The 22,305-nt window shown below is 44.6% G+C and overlaps 1 protein-coding gene across 1 annotated transcript in view; it reads right to left on the reverse strand.

The window, feature by feature from the left end:
* The window catches only part of LOC308184982 (uncharacterized protein), a gene marked incomplete at its 3' end in the record, with an annotated part of 295,193 nt that overhangs the window by 9,220 nt on the left and 263,668 nt on the right, over positions 1-22,305 (reverse strand). Inside the window, exon 2 of the mRNA XM_080572526.1 lies at positions 619-678. Coding sequence (XP_080428652.1) covers positions 619-678 — 60 coding nt within the window. The remainder of the gene's footprint in view (positions 1-618; positions 679-22,305) is intronic.

Genomic DNA, 22,305 nt, shown 5'->3' on the forward strand with positions numbered 1-22,305 from the left:
CCAGCACGCTACAGTTATTTGTGTCACTTTGGAACTGCCAGAGTCATGACACCTTTTTTTCAAGCATTCTGCCAGCTTTTTAGGATTTTGCAGTTGGTCAGGGGTGAATGTCCAAAACACTGGAGGTGACCACTGCTCTAGAAACCTGCCCATATCCTCCCACACTCCCTGCCACTCGCAACTATCCCGCCTCAAGACAGATCTCCGGATGAGATTCCTAAGTAGTTGTTTAACCCTCAACAAAATCTGAAGCGCATTCAGGAGACATAACAACAAGAGCAGGCTGGTCTGAGTATCCCAAGGATATTCAACATCTCGGAGAACCACCGTAACTAGCTCGGGGGATAAGAGGGTGGTGGTGAAGGAGAAAGGGAGAGTGAACAGGTAGGGAAACATGTGTTCCCCTGTCCCCTTCACAGATTGGCTCCCTAATGAAAACAGGCAATAGGTGTAATTGCTAATAGTTTCCGAGATATGGGTTCCAAAGTATAGAGTCGACATCAGTGCTGACTACAAATACCAGGTTAAAGTCGTGACCAGATATTTCATCATTTCATAAGCCATTGTTACACCGCACAGTACCATAACAATCTTAAACCAGGGCCCGGAAAGGATAAACAGTGCAACAGGGAGCACATACAGAAAGTAACGCACCATAAAACTCAATTTGGAATACAGGTACAGCAGACTTGAGATTAAGGCAATCAACATCGTGACTAGCAACTATTAAGCAGGTCCAGTACTTATACCAATTTTAGTTTAACACACTCTGGTCAAATTTGTCGATATCTCAACCCTTCATGCCCCACGTTGGGTGCCAAAAGGGCTGTTGTGGTTTAAGCCGGCTGGCAGCTAAACTCCACACAGCCGTTCGCTCACCCTCCCCCCTCCCTCTCTGGGATGGGGGAGAGAAACGGGAAAGTGAAGCCGGTGAGTTGAGATAAAGACAGTTTATTAAGACAGGAATATAAGGAATATAAGGAATATAATAATAACAATAATAATAATAATAGTGATAATGATAATAGTATTAACAATAATAATGTGTAAGAAACAAGTGATGCACAATGCAATTGCTCACCACCCGCTGACCGATGCCCAGCCTATCCCCGAGCAGCCGGCCCCCCCACCCCGGCCAGCCACCCCTATATATTGTTTAGCATGACGTCAGATGGTATGGAATACCCCTTTGGCCAGTTTGGGTCAGCTGTCCTGGGTCTGTCCCCTCCCAGCTCCTGCTGCACCCCCAGCCTGCTCGCTGGCAGGACAGAGCGAGAAGCCGAAAAGTCCTTGGCCTGGTGTAAACACTGCTCTGCAACAATTAAAACATCAGCATGTTATCAGCGCTCTTCTCATCCTAATCCAAAACATAGCACCCTACCAGCTACTATGAGGGAAAATTAACTCTGTCCTAACTGGAACCAGGACAACTGGGGAGCCTGTTCCAGTGTGCGACCACCCTCTCGGTGATGAACCTCTTCCTGATGTCCAGCCTAAACTTCCCTTGCCTCAGCTTAACACAGTTCCCGCGGGTCCTGTCACTGGTGATTACGGAGAATAGGTCACCTGCCTCTCCACTCCCCCTCACGAGGAAGTTGTAGACTGCGATGAGGTCCCCCCTCAGCCTCCTCTTCTCCAGGCTGAACAGGCCCAGTGACCTCAGCCGCTCCTCATAGGTCTTCCCCTCTAGGCCCTTCACCATCTTTGTCGCCCTCCTCTGGACACTCTCCAACAGTTTCATGTCCTTTTTGTACTGTGGTGCCCAGAACTGCACAAAGTACTCGAGGTGAGGCCGCACCAGTGCAGAGTAGAGAGGGACCATCACTCCCCTCGACCGACTAGCAATGCCATGCTTGATGCATCCCAGGATACGGTTGGCCCTCCTGGCTGCCAGGGCACTCTGCTGGCTCATATTCAACTTGCTGTCAACCACAACCCCCAGATCCCTCTCTGCAGGACTGCTCTCCAGCGTCTCGTCGCCCAGTCTGTACGTATAGCCAGGGTTGCCCCGTCCCAGGTGCAGGACCCGGCACTTGCTTTTGTTAAAGTTCATGTGGTTGGTGATCGCCCAGCTCTCCAATCTGTCCAGATCTCTCTGCAAGGACTTTCCACCCTCAGCCGAGTCCACAACTCCTCCAAGTTTGGTGTCGTCGGCAAATTTGCTCAAAACACCTTCTAGTCCTACATCCAAATCATTTATAAAAACATTGAAGAGGACTGGCCCTAAAATGGAGTCTTGGGGGACCCCACTAGTGACCAGCCGCCAGCCAAATGTGGCCCCATTTACCACAACCCTTTGAGCCCTGCCCGTCAGCCAATTGCTCACCCATCGTATGATGTTTTTGTTTAGTTGTATGCTGGACATTTTGTCCAGTAGGATCCTATGGGAAACCGTGTCAAAAGCTTTGCTGAAGTCCAAAAAGATCACATCAGCTGGTTTCCCTTGATCGACTAGATGGGTGACCTTATCATAAAAGGAAATCAAATTTGTTAGGCAGGACCTACCCCTCATGAACCCATGTTGGCTGGGACCAATGACTGCATTGTCCCCCAGGTGCACTTCAATAACTCCCAGGATAATCTTCTCCATAATTTTACCAGGCACTGACATAAGACTGACAGACCTGTAATTGCTAGGGTCTTCTTTCTTACCCTTCTTGAAAACTGGCACAACATTTGCCAGCTTTCAGTCTACTGGAACCTCTCCAGATTCCCAAGACCGTTGAAAAATAATTGAGAGAGGTCCCATGATGACGTCAGCCAGGTCTTTAAGCACCCTGGGATGAATCCCATCCAGACCCATGGACTTGTATGGATCCAGGTAGCAGCAAATCTCCCACACGTTCAGGGTCGGTTGGGAGTTTATCATTCCCACCGTCAGGGTCCTCCAGGTCAGGGTACCCTGGGTCCCGAAGCCCATCATCAGCATTGAAGACAGAGGCGAAGAAGGCATTAAATGTCTCTGCTTTGCCTATGTCCTTGTCTGTGAGGAGACCTTCCCCATCAAGTAGCGGACCTATGTTTTCTTTGGTTCTCCTTTTTCTGTTCACATATCTAAAAAAACCTTTTTTATTGTCTCCAACAGACCGGGCCAGCTTCAACTCTAGTTGGGCTTTGGCCACACGAATTTTCTCCCTACAAATGTGAACACCATCTCTGTATTCCTTCCTCGTCCCCTGTCCCTCCTTCCAGCAGCCGTAGTTTCTTTTTTTCGCCTTAGCTCCAGTAGAAGATCCCTGGTCAGCCAGGCCGGCCTTCTGCCCCGCCTGCTTGACTTCTGATATTTTGGAATTGCCTGATCCTGTGGTTTTAGGAGGCAGTGCTTAAAGACTGACCAGCACTGACGGACGCCAACACCTTCAAAAGCAGATTCCCAGGGGACCTTCCTGACTAGTTCCCTGAGCAGCCTGAAGTCTGCTTTCCCCATATCCAGGGCTGAAGTTTTGGTGGCAGTTTTCCTTCTGTCACCATAAATTCTAAACTTAACCACTTCATGGTCACTATGGCCGAGACGGCCGCCAATTGCCACGTCCCCCACAAGACCCTCTCTGTTCTACAGCAACGGATCTAGGAGGGCACCTTTCGTAGTTGGCTCCCTTAGCACCTGCACCAAGAAGTTATCATCTAGGTGCTTTAGGAACCTCCTGGACTTGCTCGTGTCATCCATGTGGTGATCCCAGTTGATGTCTGGCAAGTTGAAATCCCCCATAAGAACAAGGGGAGTTGATCTCAAATAAATGTGGCAATAATTCACACGGGCTGATGTCATGCAACCTCTTACACCAAGTCCATATGTTAAATGTTATGCTATGATTTCTGATTAATTCAGAGTTTCCTTTAACCTACTGTGGCCATATTTTCAATCCATGCCAAAACAATCTGACATCAGTAAGTCCAGGGTTTGGATCTGTTACTAGCTTTCAAAATTTTATTAAGTTATTGTATTCTTTGTGTTACTGTTTCTGGTTCTGGAAGGGCTCTTGGGAATCAAGTGGTTAAATTAGTTCAATGCCTTCAAATTTAATATCAGTGCAATGGCATTTCAGAGGGGTTGGGATGGGAGGGGAAGAGAGAGAATGAATTTTATCCTCAGCCTGAACTGCAATTTAGATCTTCTTTCTTTATTAAATGGTCTTAGAAGTCTAAGGAAATGTCAGCTATGTTATACCATCATGAAGATCATCAGCACATTAGCTAATTGCTAATAGTATTTTTTTAAAGGTCTAGAAATTGGAATTTTAATATGCAGTAATCACACAACCACCAACTGGATAGCTTTCTCTCTGAAGCATCACCTTACTACATTAGCAGACTAGTTTTAGAAAAATAATTCAAAATCATGTCTTCTCTGACTAGATTCAAAAAGTCTGTTGCATTTGTTACTCTTAAAAAATAGAAAACAATAAGTAATTAGGAATAATATTCTGTATTATTTGGAAGATAGAAGGTTTTTTTAGTGGAGGAAACAAATAAATGCCCCTAATCTGTCACTATATGATCGTACAGTGAATAGAATGACTTTTTGTCATTATTATTATTTGAAAACTTCTGTTTCATGTCTCTGCTTTGGTGCAGAATTTCTTAGAAAAGTCACTTTGTCTCCCAATAATGCCATTTCACCCATATTTAATGGAAATAATATCAGTCTTTGAACTGCTGGGGATGTTAAGAGGACAAACCTTTTTAAGACTGAAAGGTATTTAACTGTGGTGTAGGAGCTGGGATATATATATATATAAAAAAAAAAAATCTGGTCTTGCAGACTCAGGTTCGTGGCTGTGTAAAGTGAAAGTTCTCATCTGTTGAGAATACATGTGGCTGGGGGGAAGTGAAATGAGGGAAGATGATGTGATGGTAGAATTAGGGTGACAGGTATCCAGAGCGAAGCATGCTATCTCCATCTCTGGTAAAGAAAAAAAAGTCTTAAATGTCTTAGACAGTTGACTGGGTTTAATAATGGTATCTTTATATAGTCTGCATCCACTGACAAATGCAATGCACTGTAGAAGCATAAAGCACTTCAAGTAAATATTAACACAATTTCATCAGAGGTTAAAAAGTGAACTCTTAGTCCTGGCCTCGTTGATATTATCTTTCACTCTTTTTTTTTTTTTTGAGTTGGTTATTAAGGTCATTATATAATGCTCTTCAATTTATCAGAGGTATACCAGTTGACAATGGGACCCTTGGGTGATGAAAGAGCCTTGGAGTTGGGATTAATGTTATATTTCATATAAAGCAAAAATTCTTCCTGTAATATATTCACCTTAAAAATGCACTCAAGACAGGTTTCTGTTGGTTTCTGAGCTCTGGCCTCTGCCTTAGAGACTTGTCAATGCCAAACAACAAATGCAAGTTGGAAACTAACAGAAATATGACTCAGTCTATTATTATTTATTTAATTCTCTAAATTAGGTATGTAAACACATGCATGTGTGTGCATGACTGCATGCAGACAAATAAAGTCACTATATGATGCATCTGTGGATGCTTAAAAAAAACAACAACTTTTAGGAAAGACATGACAAAAATCTGACTTCTGCTATGGAGCTTCATATGACGTCCTTTTGCAAACAGTGTCTCTTTCTTTATTCTTTTGAAATTGAAGAAAACTACAAAAGTAGACAGCAGTTTTGCTGGAGGTAATTTTTTCAGAGAGCTGCTGTATGTTTATAGCAGTTCATCCGTCCCTCCTTCTTTCCCCTTGCTCACTGTGATATATTAACACACGTTTATTTGCTTAATTTAAATTTAAAAATTTAATTTAATTAAAAAATTCTCCATTCAGATGAGTTGCAGACTTTTCTCCCTTTCTCTCCAACTTGTCCATATTTCACCTCGTTATCTGTCTGTCTTTGATGGGGAAGGCCTGCACATAGCTGGCTTCGTGGTTTGCTATTCTTCCTTGTCACTTATGTTTAAACTCATTCTGATTTTCATTACAGACATAGTCTTCAAGTGTTTCATCCATTTATTTTCAGTTAACAAGTCATTTTCACACCAGAAAAAGGACAGAGATCCTCTGGTCCACTTCTAAAACAAGAATCAATGCTGTCCAAATATTACAATAACTCTCTGCCTTGTGTCTGAGCAGTCTCAGAAAGGAAAGTGTAGGGACTATGTAAGAGTGATTGGTTTTTAATACAAGATACTGCTAGAGACCATGTACAGTAGCCATTGGATAATTCTTCCTCTTCTGGTTTTCTGTGAATTCTAGCAAAGAAAAGATGCTAGTGCTGGTGGCTTATCCAGAAGTCCCCCAATGAGTGTGTTTCTCTTCTCTTCCTCTAGTCTGAAGTGGCTTATTAAATAAGTTTTTACTCTAATAACAATCCTGAAGTCTGGTAAATCACATTTCAGGAGTGAATTTGTCACTGTCATCTCAAGGAGAAAAAAATCATGACAGTCAGCCTGAATTAAAAAGCAATAAATGTTTAAAGAAATGAGAATTAATAAATATTTTATTTCTCTTCATGCAGTAATTATTCACCCTGGGGCTAACCTAAATACTAGCTTCCCTCTTGCCACTCAGGGCTTCTACGCAGTGTAGGCTTTGGTGCCTTAGTGATAAGGACAAAGCATTTCATCTTGGATGATGAGCAGAACTAAGAGAATTTGGCTGGAACCAGAGAAGAGGGTGGGGAATGATCAAGGAGCAGAAAAGACCACGTGTATGCTCCTTCCCACAGTAGAAACAGACAAAAGCCAGTGCCTGGCCAGGCAGGTGAGAGAAAATAATTTTCAGGAAGTCTTCCATGATTAAAACATCGGATGCCCCAAATGAGTGGCCATGCCTCCAGTTAGCAGAGATCTCTGCAGTTTGATGGCCCGAACATCTCAGCCTGCACACAAAATTGGCTCAGCTCCTCCCTTTCTAGTGACCAGATGTTAGTTTTATTTTTGATCTTCCTACCTTCTTCCCCACAGAGGTTAGTAACTGGGGGAAGAGGGGAAGGCTAGTTGTTAACAAAAAACAAACACTTAAAAAATAGCAAAAAGAGAAAGGAAGAGCAGGCAAGGTAGGGGAACTGCTAAACACAGAAAAGCTTCAAAACCCATAGTCGTGCTGTTAGCTTTGATACGTTTTGTTCTTTTGAAATAAAACACATAAAGAAATGATTGGTTGATTGGTGGTTAGGAAGTGGTATCTCAGGGAGTGGGATGTAATAACAATAGTTCCAGGAAATGTACATTTATATAAGCGCAAGAAGAGAGCAGTAATAGTCCTAAGATGGGAAGTCCTATATTGAGCTGACACATGTATTTAACGTGTTGTGGTTTAACCTGGCAGACAGCTCAGCACCACACAGATGTTCTCCCCTAGTGCCCCCCCCCCGCAAAAAAAAAAAAAGAAGTGGGATGGGGGAGAGAACTGGAAAAAAAGGTAAAACTTGTGGGTCGAGACGAAGACAATTTAAAAGGTCAGCAAAGGAATGGAAAATAATAATGGTAAAAGAATATACAAAACAAGTGATACACAACGCAATTGCTCACCACCCGCCAACAGATGCCCAGAAAATCCCAAGCAGCAGCTTCCCTGGCCAGCTTCCCCCCCCCCCCCCCCCCCCCCAGCTGTTATTGCTGAGCATGACACTGCATGGCACGGGACATCCCTTTGGCCAGCCTGGGCCAGCTGTCCTGGTTCTGTTCCCTCCCAGCTCCTGGTGCACCCCCAGCCCCTCGCTGGCAGGGCAGCACGGGAAGCTGAACAGTCCTTGGCTCTGGATGAGCGCTGCTCTGCAACAACTGAAACATCAGAGTGCTATCAGCATTGTTCTCGTCCTAAATCTGAAACACAGCACAATGTCAGGTAGTAGGAAGAAAATGAACTCTATCCCAACTAAAACCAGGACTGAGAATTTTATGGCTATTTAGAACACTTTTTCTTTTTTTTCCTTTGTAAATAGAAAGAGTAATTCATTTATTGAAGACCTGAAGAGTTGGCATTTTGATGTTGTTGCCTTTCAGCAGAAGAGAGCCATCTCTTCCCCCTTCTTTAGTGGCAAGAGTGAACCTCAGATGTGGTGAGGCACAGGTGTGTCCTCATCTGCTTGGAGCTGGAAGGAGAGGAGAAGGACCATTAATATATGAGGCTCCTCAAGGATGCATGACCCCTTTTGGTCTTTGAGTAGCTTGGTACCTCTACAGGTCCCAGAAGAAATAATGAGTTAAGAAATACTTAACTTCTACCAGGAAGTTTCTTTGTTCTTCTCAAAGGTGTGCTTCATTGTGGTGGTTTTACCTTGCTAGGCAGCTGAACTCCACCACAACCGCTCTCTCACTCCCCCTCCTCAGAAGATTCATATGGAATTCATCATTCATATGGATTCATCATCATCTTTTATTATTCGCTAGAATCTCTCAACTGGTTTCAGAAGTCAGTGTTGACTTCAGCAGCAAGGAAAATATTATGAAAGGATTGAACAGCTAATTCTAAAATGTAGTATCTCCAAATTCTGTACCGTTTTGTCTGAAGATAGTAAATATATGTTAGGAAATCACCCAGGATTTTTTTTTTGATTTTGGTAGTGGCCTTATGTTCAAACTACCCAAGAGTCAATTTGCTGTTGTCTGATATGGGCCAGAGAACTAGGTTCACGTTAGTCATGACAGAGCTGGATACTGAGGACTTTCACACGTCATACTCAATGAATTATTCTGTTAAATTTATTACATTTTATATGACACAGAATAATCAGATGTTTTCTATTAAAAACTTTGCACAAAATACTTAAACTTTTTATTTTTAATAATTTTATTTAATATCATTTAATATTTTAATTATTATATATAATTATATAATATATAATTATATATTATATTTATTTAATATTTTCAATTATTCGCTTTATTTATTTTTTTAATAATTTTTATTTTTAATCTGCTGTTTTTTATTAAACCAGCAGATTAATAATTGGCTTCGAGCCTGGTGTCACCGGCAGGGGTTTGGGTTTTTTGACCTTGGGTTGATTTACATGAGACCAAGCCTGCTGAAAACAGGCAGGAATAGCTTATTCCACCAGCAGAAAAGAGCTTTAGGATGGGAGTTGGCAGGGTTCATTGACAGAGCTTTAAACTAGGTATGAAGGGGGGTGGGGGTGGAACTGGGGACACTATAAAGGAGCCTGAATGTAACATGCCAGTTCTTGGGGGTGAGGAATGTGCTAGCAAGACCTTGCAGTCTTGTGTTTTGGTGATGGACAAGGATGACATAGCAATTTGCAGGAAGGACACAAGGCTTGGTGAGAGGTTGGTAACTATGGAAACACCTGAGTATGGTCAAGAGGGTATTAGGGCTTCTCCCTCCCAAAAGGTGGCCCAACTGAGGTGCATTTACACTAATGCACACAGCATGGGTAACAAACAGGAGGAACTGGAGGCCACCATGCTAGTAGGAAACTCTGATGCAGTTGCCATCATGGAAACCTGGTGGGATGATTCCCACGACTGGAGTGTGGCCGTTGATGGTTACAAACTGTTCAGAAGGGATAGGCAGGGGAGGAGGAGTTGCCATCTATGTTAGGAAGTGGATAGACTGTGAAGAGCTGTGCCTGAGAAACAGCCGTGACCAGGTTGAGAGTTTGTGGGTGAAAAACAATGATCGGTCCGGTAAAGGACATCTAGTTGTTGGGGTCTGCTACAGGCCACCTGATCAGGGGGAGTCTGTTGACGAGGCCTTCTTGCTTCAGCTGCAAGAACTGTCGCGCTCACAAGCTTTTGTCCTGATGGGGGATTTCAACCACCCAAATATCTGCTGGGGTAGCGGCATGGCGGGTTCCAGGCAATCCAGGAGATTCCTGGAGTCTGTTGAGGATAACTTTCTGGTCCAGGTAATAGACGGACCGACCTGAGGTGAAGCCTTACTAGACGCGGTGCTCACCAGTGTGGAAGAGAGCATTAGAGAGGTTAAGACTGGAGGCTGCCTGGGCTGTGGCGACCATGCCCTGGTGGAGTTTGCGATCTTGAGGAATACGGGTCTGGCAAAAAGCAGAGTCAGGACCTTGAACTTCAGGAGAGCAAACTTCCGGATGCTCAAGGAATTACTGGCTAGGATCCCCTGGGAAACTGTCCTTAAGGGCATAGGAATGGAACAGAGCTGGCAGAAACCTACCTATGTTAAATTGGACACAAGTTCATGGCATGTGTTATTTTTCAAAATCTGATTTTTTTTTATTTTATTTTTTTTTGGGGGGGGGGGTGAGGAATCAGAATACAAATCTAGAAGATATTTTGCATGTATTTATTTAAAAGTGCATAGATTTTCTCTGGTTAAGCAACAGTGAGGAGAAAGATGCAAGGGGAGGATTCAGGGGAGTGATCCACTCAGTCCCTGTTGACCTGCAGAAGTTGGATGCAGAGCTACCTGTTGTTGAGAGAAAAGCACAGGAAACTGAAGCCAGAAACAGCAGCACCTTCAACCAAATATGTTACCATTAAAATCAAAGGCAAATTCCTTTTGCTTATTCCTCTGTGTAATTTAGGGTGAAAGTAAGGTATCGGCCATTTCCTTGAGTGAAATTGAGTTTCTGCATAGTCTGTTCCTTCAGGTAAAGCCACAAACCCGCAGGTATTTTTTTGTATTCTATATTTCATACATGTTGTCCCTTGATTGTCTTATATAGCTGTTCTTCTTTTAAAAAATATGACCCCCAAAATATTGTTACATCCCCTAAATTACATTTTTAGTAGAATAAACACAGATTGTTGGCCAAAGAAGCCAAATATTAGAAACTTGTATTTTTGGCAGTTGTTCCCTTTCCTGCTCATTACCTCCCAGATACTCTAATGACTATATGCTGTCTCCCTTTCCCTCTTTTCCTCTGTTCTTTTCTCTTTTTTTATTTTTATTTTTTATTTTCTAACGTTGACATGCTTTCCCCTAGAGTGGTGGAACCTACTCAGGCTATAACCTACTTCGAAATCCAGAAGGCTGTCTTAAAAAGTGGGACAGTGTTTTTTTGTTCTCCCTCAACTTGAAGCATCAGATATTCTGCTATCAACCTGCTAACAGTTTTATGACCATTTGGTCATTAGTTGCATGACCAAAATAGAAGAGCTGTAGAATGGCATCTCCTCTGAAGATAAGTTTATCTAGAGTCTGTGTGGACAGCAAATCCTGCAGCTTGTAGTTTAGATGACCCCACAGATGAGGATCTTCTCTTGCATAGCTCCAGATGACTCTCTGTCTAACACAGATTTTGGAGAGCCAAAGAGCTAAAATAAAAGTGGGGGGTGAGGTGTTTGGTTTGCTCAGAAATGACTGAGCAGTCAGAAATCTGTTTTATAAATTTTACTTCCAGGCCAAAGAACTGGACTGTAATTTCAAACATTTAAATTTTATGTATTAAATTTTATTTATTTTATTTGTATATGCATATATATATGTATATTTCTCTTGGTTGCCTTGTTGTACTCCGTAAAAGCAGGAGAATAGCCCCAGTGGACCTCAGAGGGACATCTTTTGTGCTTTTCTAAGAAATATGGTTTGTGGCTCTTTGGCTTGGTGGTCACCTGTAAGGCAGTGGAAATTACAGAATCTGTATTCTTTTTGTCTGCCCCCACTCCCCACTCTCCTTCCTTGCACCAAAACCAGGGACATCTATTTATAGATATCTTTATGCTGCAGCTTTTATACTTGAGGCTTTGAGGGCACAAACAAAATCCACTCCAGCATTCAAACCCTGAGTCTTTTACACATTTGTTTTTAAAAGACATTGCCAGACTTACTGATGCTTAGCAGCCAGTCAGTGGCAAAGCAGCCTTTGCAGGCATTTGAGGATTTGTTCCATGGTGACATTCAGTCCAAGTTATTTGTTCAAAATACTGTATGACATTAACATTTAAAAATTGTCCAGGTATGAGAAAGCAATGCAATAGCTTTCCTATGCTACCAAGCCAGGGGACAATGAACATCATAAAGAGGGACATCAAGATATTTAAGGCAATGATTAGAGACTAATCAATCCAATGTGATAAATTGAAATAGATTCATAAGGTTAATACAAATTCCAGAGATCAGAGACCATTTTATGAGATGTGCTATATAACTTTTGCTCCTTCCCCCCAAATTTATGATCTTTACCAGAGATTTGAAGCAAAGCATGGTAGCAATTGGATTCTAAAGGTCAATAAAGAGGTCAAAAAAGAAAGTATGAAAAAATCAGGAAAAAAAAAAGCCGGAGGAGGGTATTTCACTTATTCTGTTTCTAGTACTGTCATTTTGCCAATTAAACTGCTATAAAGATAATAAAAACAAAGCATCTGTGGAAAACGAAGGTTTGTCTTCATGAAGAGATACTGTGAATTCTAAAAGCCTTTAAAATGGTATTCCCTAATAAATAAATACATTACTCAACAAGTTGTACAAGGCCATGTAAACCCTACCCCACATCTCATTAATCATTGAGCAATTTGAGGGCTTTCTTTAGGTGGAATAAATCCTTGTTGTAGAAAGGTTTATGTGTAAAATTTGTAAGCCATGCTCAGGAAACAGAATTTGCCTTAAGGCTGGGAATTCCGTCTCCTTATGCCAAAATGATTAGAAGCATGGAGAAAAACAAAATGAAATGACTACATGTCCTGGTTCCAGTTAGGACAGAGTTAAGTAGCTCATAGTAGCTGGTAGGGTGCTATGTTTTGGATTAGGATGAGAAGAGCGCTGATAACATGCTGATGTTTTAATTGTTGCAGAGCAGTGTTTACACCAGGCCAAGGACTTTTCGGCTTCTCGCTCTGTCCTGCCAGCGAGCAGGCTGGGGGTGCAGCAGGAGCTGGGAGGGGACAGACCCAGGACAGCTGACCCAAACTGGCCAAAGGGGTATTCCATACCATCTGACGTCATGCTAAACAATATATAGGGGTGGCTGGCCGGGGTGGGGGGGCCGGCTGCTCGGAAATAGGCTGGGCATCGGTCAGCGGGTGGTGAGCAATTGCATTGTGCATCACTTGTTTTCTTACACATTATTATTGTTAATACTATTATCGTTATCACTATTATTATTATTATTGTTATTATTATATTCCTGTCTTAATAAACTGTCTTTATCTCAACTCACCGGCTTCACTTTCCCGTTTCTCTCCCCCATCCCAGAGAGGGAGGGGGGAGGGTGAGCGAACGGCTGTGTGGTGTTTAGCTGCCAGCCGGGTTAAACCACAACAGTCCTTTTGGCGCCCAACGTGGGGCCCGAAGGGTTGAGATATCGACAAATCTGACCAGAGTGTGTTAAACTAATATTGGTATAAGTATTGGACCTGCTTAATAGTTGCTAGTCACGCCACCACTGAGTGCTGCAGTGCCGGACATGCTAGAACTCCAGTATGAACTGGAATCAAAGGCAGCCAAGTGGTATGCCGCAATTGATATCGCTAATGCATTTTTCTCCACCCCTCTAGCAGCACAGTGCAGGCCACAGTTTGCTTTCACTTGGAGGGGAGTCCAATATACTTGGAATCGGCTGCCCCAGGGGTGGAAACACAGCCCTACCATTTGCCATGGACTGATCCAGTCTGCGCTGGAGCAGGGGGAAGCTCCTGAACACCTGCAGTACATCGATGACATCATTGTGTGGGGTGACACTGCAGAAGAAGTTTTCGAGAAAGGGAAGAAAATAGTCCAAATCCTTCTGAAGGCCGGTTTTGCCATAAAACAGAATAAAGTTAAAGGACCTGCACGAGAGATCCAGTTTTTAGGAATAAAATGGCAAGATGGACGCCGTCAAATCCCAATGGATGTGATCAACAAGATAACAGCTATGTCTCCACCAACTAGCAAAAAAGAAACACAAACTTTCCTAGGTGTCGTGGGGTTTTGGAGAATGCATATTCCAAATTACAGTCTGATTGTAAACCAAGTAACCCGTAAGAAGAATGCTTTTGAATGGGGCCCTGAGCAACGACAAGCCTTTGAACAAATTAGATGGCACTATAAACCTAGTGACAGACCCTGCGGCCAGTCCAAGTCGTGTGACAGTCCCAATGACTACTCCAACCCTTGCAGCCACTCCAACGCCTACGATGGATCCTGCGGCCACTTCAGCCCCTGAGGCCACTTCAGCCCCTGCGGCCTCTCCAGCCCCTGTGGCCTCTCCATCTCCTGCAGCCACTCCAGATCCTGCGGCCTCTCCAGCTCCTGCGGCCTTGCGAGCTCCTGCGGCCCCTCCAGCTCCTGTGGCCACTTCAACCCCTGTGATGGGCCCAGCATTCTTTCCATCTCCCGTGACAGACAGACCCATCGGTCATTCCAGTCCCTGTGATGGGCCCTGCAGTCATTCAGGCCCCTGTGACGGGCCTGGCGGTTGTTCCAACACCTGTGACGGGCCCAGCGGTCATCCCAGCTCCTGTGATGGGCCCCACGGTTGTTTCAACCTGTGGCTGGGTCAGAGAAACGAACTGTAGCAGTGCAAGTAGCCCCTGTAGACAAGGTGAGAGGATGGTATAGAGATGCAGGTCGTTTAGAATGCAGAGAATCTTTGGCTAAGACTAAGTATAGAGAATACGAGGCCGGGCCATCAGAGGAGCAGGAGGATGAAGATGAGGATGTCGAAAAAGCAACAGTAAGTACCCAAAACCTATACCAGCGTGAGCTACGAGATGTGCGAAAAGATTTTGCACGCTGTAGAGGTGAGCAGCTTGTCACCTGGCTGCTCCGGTGCTGGGACACCGGAACCAATTGTGTGGAACTAGAGGGCAGGGAAGCCAGGCGGCTGGGATCCCTTGCTAGAGACGCAGGCATTGACAAAGCAATTGGAGATGGAGCATCATCTCACAGCCTCTGGAGGCGTCTCCTGGCAGCTGTGAAGGAAAGGTATCCGTTCAAGGAAGATCTTGTATGTCTACCTGGCAAGCGGACCACTACAGAGAAGGGAATCCAGTACCTGAGGGAATTAGCCGTACGGGAGGTGATTTATAGGGACCTAGACAACGAACAAATATCCACAGATCCAGATGAAGTCCGGTGTACACGACCCATGTGGCAGAAGTTTGTATGGAGTGCACCATCATCATATGCCAGCTCATTGGCAGTAATGGCCTAGAAAGGACATGAGGAACCCACAGTGGATGAATTGACTAAACAACTCTGGCAGTACGAAGGAAGTCTCTCCTCTTCCCTACAGGCCTGCGTCTCGGCTGTGGAGAAACTTTCTGAAGAGGTCCACCAACTTAAAGAGAGTTTATTTTCCTCCCCACCTGTACAAACCAGTGTCTCAGATATCAGGGGTAAGCGTCCATCCAGTCAAGGAAGATGATATACTGGGTACACACCCCCTGCCACCCTGTGGTTTCACCTACGTGACCATGGAGAGGACATGAGAAAATGGGATGGAAAATCTACTGCGACCCTAGAGGCATGGGTACATGAGTTGCAAAGAAAAACAATCGGAAAAGGGGGTTCTCTGAGAAGCTTGCTGCTCCAACTTCCAGCAGGCAGTCCTTCAGACACAGAAATGAAGATTCTGACCAGGATTAGAGGGGCCCTGCCTCCAGCCAGGGGGAGGAAAGGGACAATCGAGTTTATTGGACTGTGTGGATTCGATGGCCTGGCACGTCAGACGCACAGAAGTATAAGGCTTTGGTAGACACCGGTGCACAATGTACTCTAATGCCATCAAGCTATAAAGGGCCAGAGCCCATCTGTATTCATGGTGTGACGGGGGGATCCCAGGAGTTAACTGTATTGGAGGCTGAAGTGAGTCTAACTGGGAATGAGTGGCAAAAGCACCGTATTGTGACTGGCCCGGATGCTCCGTGCATCCTTGGCATAGACTACCTCAGGAGAGGATATTTCAAGGACCCAAAAGGGTTCCAGTGGGCTTTTGGCATAACTGCCTGAAGGGATGAAAGACACAGACTCCTGATGGCTCTTGAACAGGAGGCGTTTATTGCCCTTTTTCACTACCACATATACTTCCCCCGTAGCCCCGCGCGCGCCCGAATCTGTCATACAATTGGTTAGAGACCCTCAGACACGTGTCTCGAGCCATCCAGCAATTGGCCACTGCCCAAAGCTCATCTTTAACACTGTAGCCAATTTACTTTATCTCAACCTAGCTCAAGCTTTTATTTCTACCGCTTGTTTCCTCATTATCTCTAATTCAGGGACGTGTGAAACAGCGCGAAGCCACCTGCGAATTCCTTTCCCATAACTGCCTTAGAGACAGAGGACATTAAACAGTTGTCTACCTTGCCCAGTCTCTCGGAGGACCCTTCTGTTGTGCGGTTGCTGAGGGTCAAAGAACCACAACTGTGCACCGGCGGCAATATCGCACCAACCGAGACTCCCTGATTCCCATCCGTAAGCTAATTCGTCAACTGGAGAGCCAAGGAGTGATCAGCAAGACTCATTCACCTTTTAATAGTCCCATATGGCCAGTGCGAAAGTCTAATGGAGAGTGGAGACTAACAGTGGACTATCGGGGCATGAACGAAGTCACGCCACTGCTGAGTGCTGCAGTGCCGGATATGCTAGAACTCCAGTACGAACTGGAATCAAAGGCAGCCAAGTGGTATGCCACAATTGATATTGCTAATGCATTTTTCTCCATCCCTCTAGAAGCACAGTGCAGGCCACAGTTTGCTTTCACTTGGAGGGGTGTCCAATACAGCTGGAATCGGCTTCCCCAGGGGTGGAAACACAGCCCTACCATTTGCCATGGACTGATCCAGCCTGCGCTGGAGCAGGGGGAAGCTCCTGAACACCTGCAGTACATCGATGACATCATTGCATGGGGTGACACAGCAGAGGAAGTTTTCGAGAAAGGAAAAAAATAGTCCATTCCAAATAGCGCGTTCCAAATTACAGTCGGATTGTAAACCCGCTCTACCAAGTAACCCGTAAGAAGAATGATTTCCAATGGGGCCCTGAGCAACGAGAAGGCTTTGAACAAATTGAGCAGGAAATAGTTCATGCAGTAGCCCTCGGGCCAGTCCGAACAGGACCAGATGTAAAGAATGTGCTCTACACCGCAGCCGGGGAGAATGGTCCCACCTGGAACCTCTGGCAGAAAGAACCTGGGGAAACTCGAGGTCGACCCCTGGGGTTTTGGAGTCGGGGATACAGAGGATCTGAGGCCTGTTACACTGCAACGGAAAAGGAGATCTTGGCAGCATATGAAGGAGTTCGATCTGCTTCGGAAGTGGTCGGTACTGAAGCGCAGCTCCTCCTGGCACCCCGACTGCCGGTACTAGGCTGGATGTTCAAAGGAAGGGTCCCCTCTACACATCATGCAACTGATGCTACATGGAGCAAGTGGGTTGCACTGATTACTCAGCGAGCTTGAATAAGAAACCCCAGTCGCCCAGGAATCTTGGAGGTGATTATGGACTGGCCAGAAGGCAAATACTTTGGGATATCATCAGAGGAGGAGGTGGTCCGTGCTGAAGAAGCCCCACTGTACAACAAGCTACCGGAAAATGAGAAGAAATATGCCTTGTTCACTGACGGGTCCTGTCGTATTGTGGGAAAGCATCGGAGATGGAAAGCTGCTGTATGGAGTCCTACACGACGAGTTGCAGAAGCTGCTGAGGGAGAAGGTGAATCGAGTCAGTTTGCAGAAGTGAAAGCCATTCAGCTGGCTTTAGATATTGCTGAACGAGAAAAGTGGCCAGTTCTCTATCTCTATACTGATTCATGGATGGTAGCAAATGCCCTGTGGGGGTGGTTACAGCAATGGAAGCAGAACAACTGGCAGCGCAGGGGCAAGCCCGTCTGGGCTGCGGCATTGTGGCAAGATATTGCTGCCCGGGTAGAGAACCTGGTTGTAAAGGTACGCCATGTAGATGCTCATGTGCCCAAGAATCGAGCTACTGAAGAACATCAAAACAACCAGCAGGTGGATCAGGCTGCTAAGATTGAAGTGGCTCAGGTGGACCTGGACTGGCAACATAAAGGTGAATTATTTATAGCCCGATGGGCCCATGACACCTCAGGCCATCAAGGTAGAGATGCAACCTACAGATGGGCTCGTGATCGAGGGGTGGACCTGACCATGGACACTATAGCACAGGTTATTCATGATTGTGAAACATGTGCTGCAATCAAGCAAGCCAAACGGTCAAAACCTCTTTGGTATGGAGGACGATGGCTGAAATATAAATATGGAGAGGCCTGGCCGATTGATTACATCACACTCCCTCAAACCCGCAACGGCAAGCGCCACGTACTTACAATGGTGGAAGCAACCACCGGATGGCTGGAAACATATCCTGTGCCCCATGCCACCGCCCGGAACACTATCCTGGGCCTTGAAAAGCAAGTCTTATGGCGACATGGCACCCCAGAGAGAATTGAGTCAGACAACGGGACTCATTTCCGAAACAACCTTATAGACACTTGGGCCAAAGAACATGGTATTGAGTGGGTGTATCACATCCCCTATCATGCACTAGCCTCTGGAAAAGTTGAACGATACAATGGACTGTTGAAGACTACACTGAAAGCAATGGGTGCTGGGACATTCAAAAATTGGGATACACATTTGGCAAAGGCCACCTGGTTAGTCAATACCAGGGGATCTGCCAACCGAGCTGGACCTGCCCAATCAAACCTGTTACGCACTGTAGAAGGGGATAAAGTTCCTGTAGTGCACGTAAGAAACATGCTGGGGAAGACAGTCTGGGCTACTCCTGCCTCAGGAAAAGGCAAACCCATTCGTGGAATTGCTTTTGCTCAGGGACCTGGATGCACTTGGTGGGTAATGCAAAAGAATGGGGAGGTCCGGTGTGTACCTCAAGGGGATTTGATACTGGGTGAGAATAGCCCATGAGTTGAATTGTAGTATGTTAATTACTATATAATAATGTATGCCATCACTACCATGATTGCTATATATCATAGATGAAAATGGTGATTAATTAGAATGTATTGGACAGAGTGTAACCTGAGCATGACATAAATGGTATGGAATAAGGGGTGGATATCTGTCCTGGTTCCAGTTAGGACAGAGTTAATTTTCCCTCATAGTAGCTGGTAGGGTGCTATGTTTTGGATTAGGATGAGAAGAGCGCTGATAACATGCTGATGTTTTAATTGTTGCAGAGCAGTGTTTACACCAGGCCAAGGACTTTTTCGGCTTCTCGCTCTGTCCTGCCAGCGAGCAGGCTGGGGGTGCAGCAGGAGCTGGGAGGGGACAGACCCAGGACAGCTGACCCAAACTGGCCAAAGGGGTATTCCATACCATCTGACGTCATGCTAAACAATATATAGGGGTGGCTGGCCGGGGTGGGGGGGCCGGCTGCTCGGAAATAGGCTGGGCATCGGTCAGCGGGTGGTGAGCAATTGCATTGTGCATCACTTGTTTTCTTACACATTATTATTGTTAATACTATTATCATTATCACTATTATTATTATTATTGTTATTATTATATTCCTTATATTCCTTATATTATTATATTCCTGTCTTAATAAACTGTCTTTGTCTCAACTCACCGGCTTCACTTTCCCGTTTCTCTCCCCCATCCCAGAGAGGGAGGGGGGAGGGTGAGCGAACGGCTGTGTGGTGTTTAGCTGCCAGCCGGGTTAAACCACAACACTACAAGAAAAAAAAATAAAGAAGAATGATTAGAAAGACTGAGTTTGCTTATTTAAAAGAAAGAATTATAAAAAGAAGTGCGGTGTAAAAATGCAAGCTAAGAACTCCAAGAAGGCGGCACAATTTCCTTTTCTCCAAGTTTATGTAGTCATTTTGTAACATACTGGGATTAAATGTTTTACACTCCTGTAGTCAGAGAGCTGTTACAGGTGTTTTTCTCAGTGTTATGATCTGGGGGATATAGAACATACACATCTGAGAGCTTGTATGTTTTTCCATTTGTAAATGCTAGTCTAAAAGAACAAGATAAAAAAAGAAGGCAAGCCTCTTTTTGGAAGAAGGATTCAAGAAAATTCTGTGTTTTGCACGAGGACAGAAACTGAGAGAACAAAGAGTTTTAGAGCATGATGAGATGGATGTTGGTGTGCTCTTTTGGTATATTAAAGAAAGCTCAGAGTTTTCCTCTGGACATTTCTAAAGGTACTTTGAAAGATATCTTTGAAAAATATCTTTGAAAGATATCTTTGAAAGGGAGTTCAGAGAAAGGGCCAAAAATTAGGAAGTACTGAGAAAGGTTGCATTATGATGAATGTTTTAAAGAATTAAAAAAAAAAAAGTCTGCTGAGACTTCCTAAGACTTGCAAAGTCATCATTTCATGCTGTAGAGAACCTTTATGATAAAGGAGATGAGAAAATGCTTTATAAACGTGACTACATAATATAATGTGAAAGTGAGACAATGGGCCTCTTCAGGAAAACATCACAGCATCTGCATAGCTGCTGGAGAATTTAATGGGACAGAAAAGCATTGCACTGACCCAGTGTAGCCACTGCAGTCCAGCAAAGGCTGAGAGGTAGCGACAGTGCTGAGTGGCAAAAAGAGGGATACGTAGCCTGCTGGTTCCAAGTTTCAATATCCAGTTGGTAGAGATTTACCAAATATTAGAAATGCTTCTTGTATCAGATACAAACCAAGACAGAACTGGGAGCAAATATGTTTGGGAAAAAGCAATCGTGCAGTGGTGGGAATTGCCTTGGTTAAAAAAGAGCAAGGGTTAAAAAAAAAGGAAAGGGAAAAAAATTATTTGAAATGTGTTATGTTCTCCACTTGTATATGATTCTTTGGAGACTGCCAGAAAGGGTACATGGAGAGAAAATGAGGCTGTGTAGGTCTAGCTATAGTCACTGGTGGGAGCGTCCTTGATAGACCGAAGAAGCATTCCCAAGGCAACCTGGATTAAGGAGCGATCTCCTTTCTCCACACAACCCCACATCTCCCTCTCTCCCCAAACGTGCTTATTTCCACAAATTCAATATGGTTCAGGAAAAACACATTCACAAATAAAATTCTGGCCAGTTTGTGCCCACAAGACCCTGGGAGTGAAATTCAGCGCAGCACGGAAGACATTCACAAGTCCTCTGTGAAATGAAATCCCACGTCAGACCTCAGTGTACAGGCGAAGTACTACCTACGTTTCCACCATTACCCACACAGATAATGTACACTGAGAAAGAATACCCTGAATGTGCATACTATTTATATCTTTCACAGAAAGGAATCAGCAGGCATAGCAGTCTCCCCAAAGGTGGGATGTTATTGTGGTTTAACCCGGCCAGCAGCCACAGCTGTTCCCTCACCCTCCCCCATCCCTCTCTGAGATGGGGGAGAGAAATGGGAAAGTGAAGTCTGTGGGTTGAGATAAAGACAGTTTAATAGGACAGGAAAATAATAATAATAATAATAGTAGTACTAATAATGATAATGTGTACGAAACAAGTGATGCACAATGCAATTGCTCACCACCCGCTGACCGATGCCCAGCCTATCCCCGAGCAGCCGGCCCCCCCACCCCGGCTAGCCACCCCTATATATTGTTTAGCATGACGTCAGATGGTATGGAATACCCCTTTGGCCAGTTTGGGTCAGCTGTCCTGGGTCTGTCCCCTCCCAGCTCCTGCTGCACCCCTAGCCTGCTCGCTGGCAGGACAGAGCGAGAAGCCGAAAAGTCCTTAGCCTGGTGTAAGCACTGCTCTGCAACAATTAAAACATCAGCATGTTATCAGCGCTCTTCTCATCCTAATCCAAAACATAGCACCCTACCACCTACTATGAGGGAAAATTAACTCTGTACTAACTGGAACCAGGACAGATATCCACCCCTTATTCCATACCATTTATGTCATGCTCAGGCTACACTCTGTCCAATACATTCTAATTAATCACCATTTTCATCTATGATATATAGCAATCATGGTAGTGATGACATACAGTACTGTATAGTAATTAACATACTACAATTCAACTCATGGGCTATTCTCACCCAGTATTAAATCCCCTTGAGGTACACACTGGACCTCCCCATTCTTTTGCATTACCCACCAAGTGCATCCAGGTCCCTGAGCAAAAGCGATCCCACGAATGGGTTTGCCTTTTCCTGAGGCAGGAGTAGCCCAGACTGTCTTCCCCAGCATGTTTCTTACGTGCACTGCAGGAACTTTATCCCCTTCTACAGTGCGTAACAGGTTTGATTGGGCAGGTCCAGCTCGGTTGGCAGATCCCCTGGTATTGACTAACCAGGTGGCCTTTGCCAAATGTGTATCCCAATTTTTGAATGTCCCAGCACCCATTGCTTTCAGTGTAGTCTTGTCCTGGTTCCAGTTAGGACAGAGTTAAGTAGCTCATAGTAGCTGGTAGGGTGCTATGTTTTGGATTAGGATGAGAAGAGCGCTGATAACATGCTGATGTTTTAATTGTTGCAGAGCAGTGTTTACACCAG

This window comes from Anser brachyrhynchus (assembly GCF_964034855.1).
Source record: "Anser brachyrhynchus genome assembly, chromosome: W".
Taxonomy (NCBI): Eukaryota; Metazoa; Chordata; class Aves; order Anseriformes; family Anatidae; genus Anser; species Anser brachyrhynchus.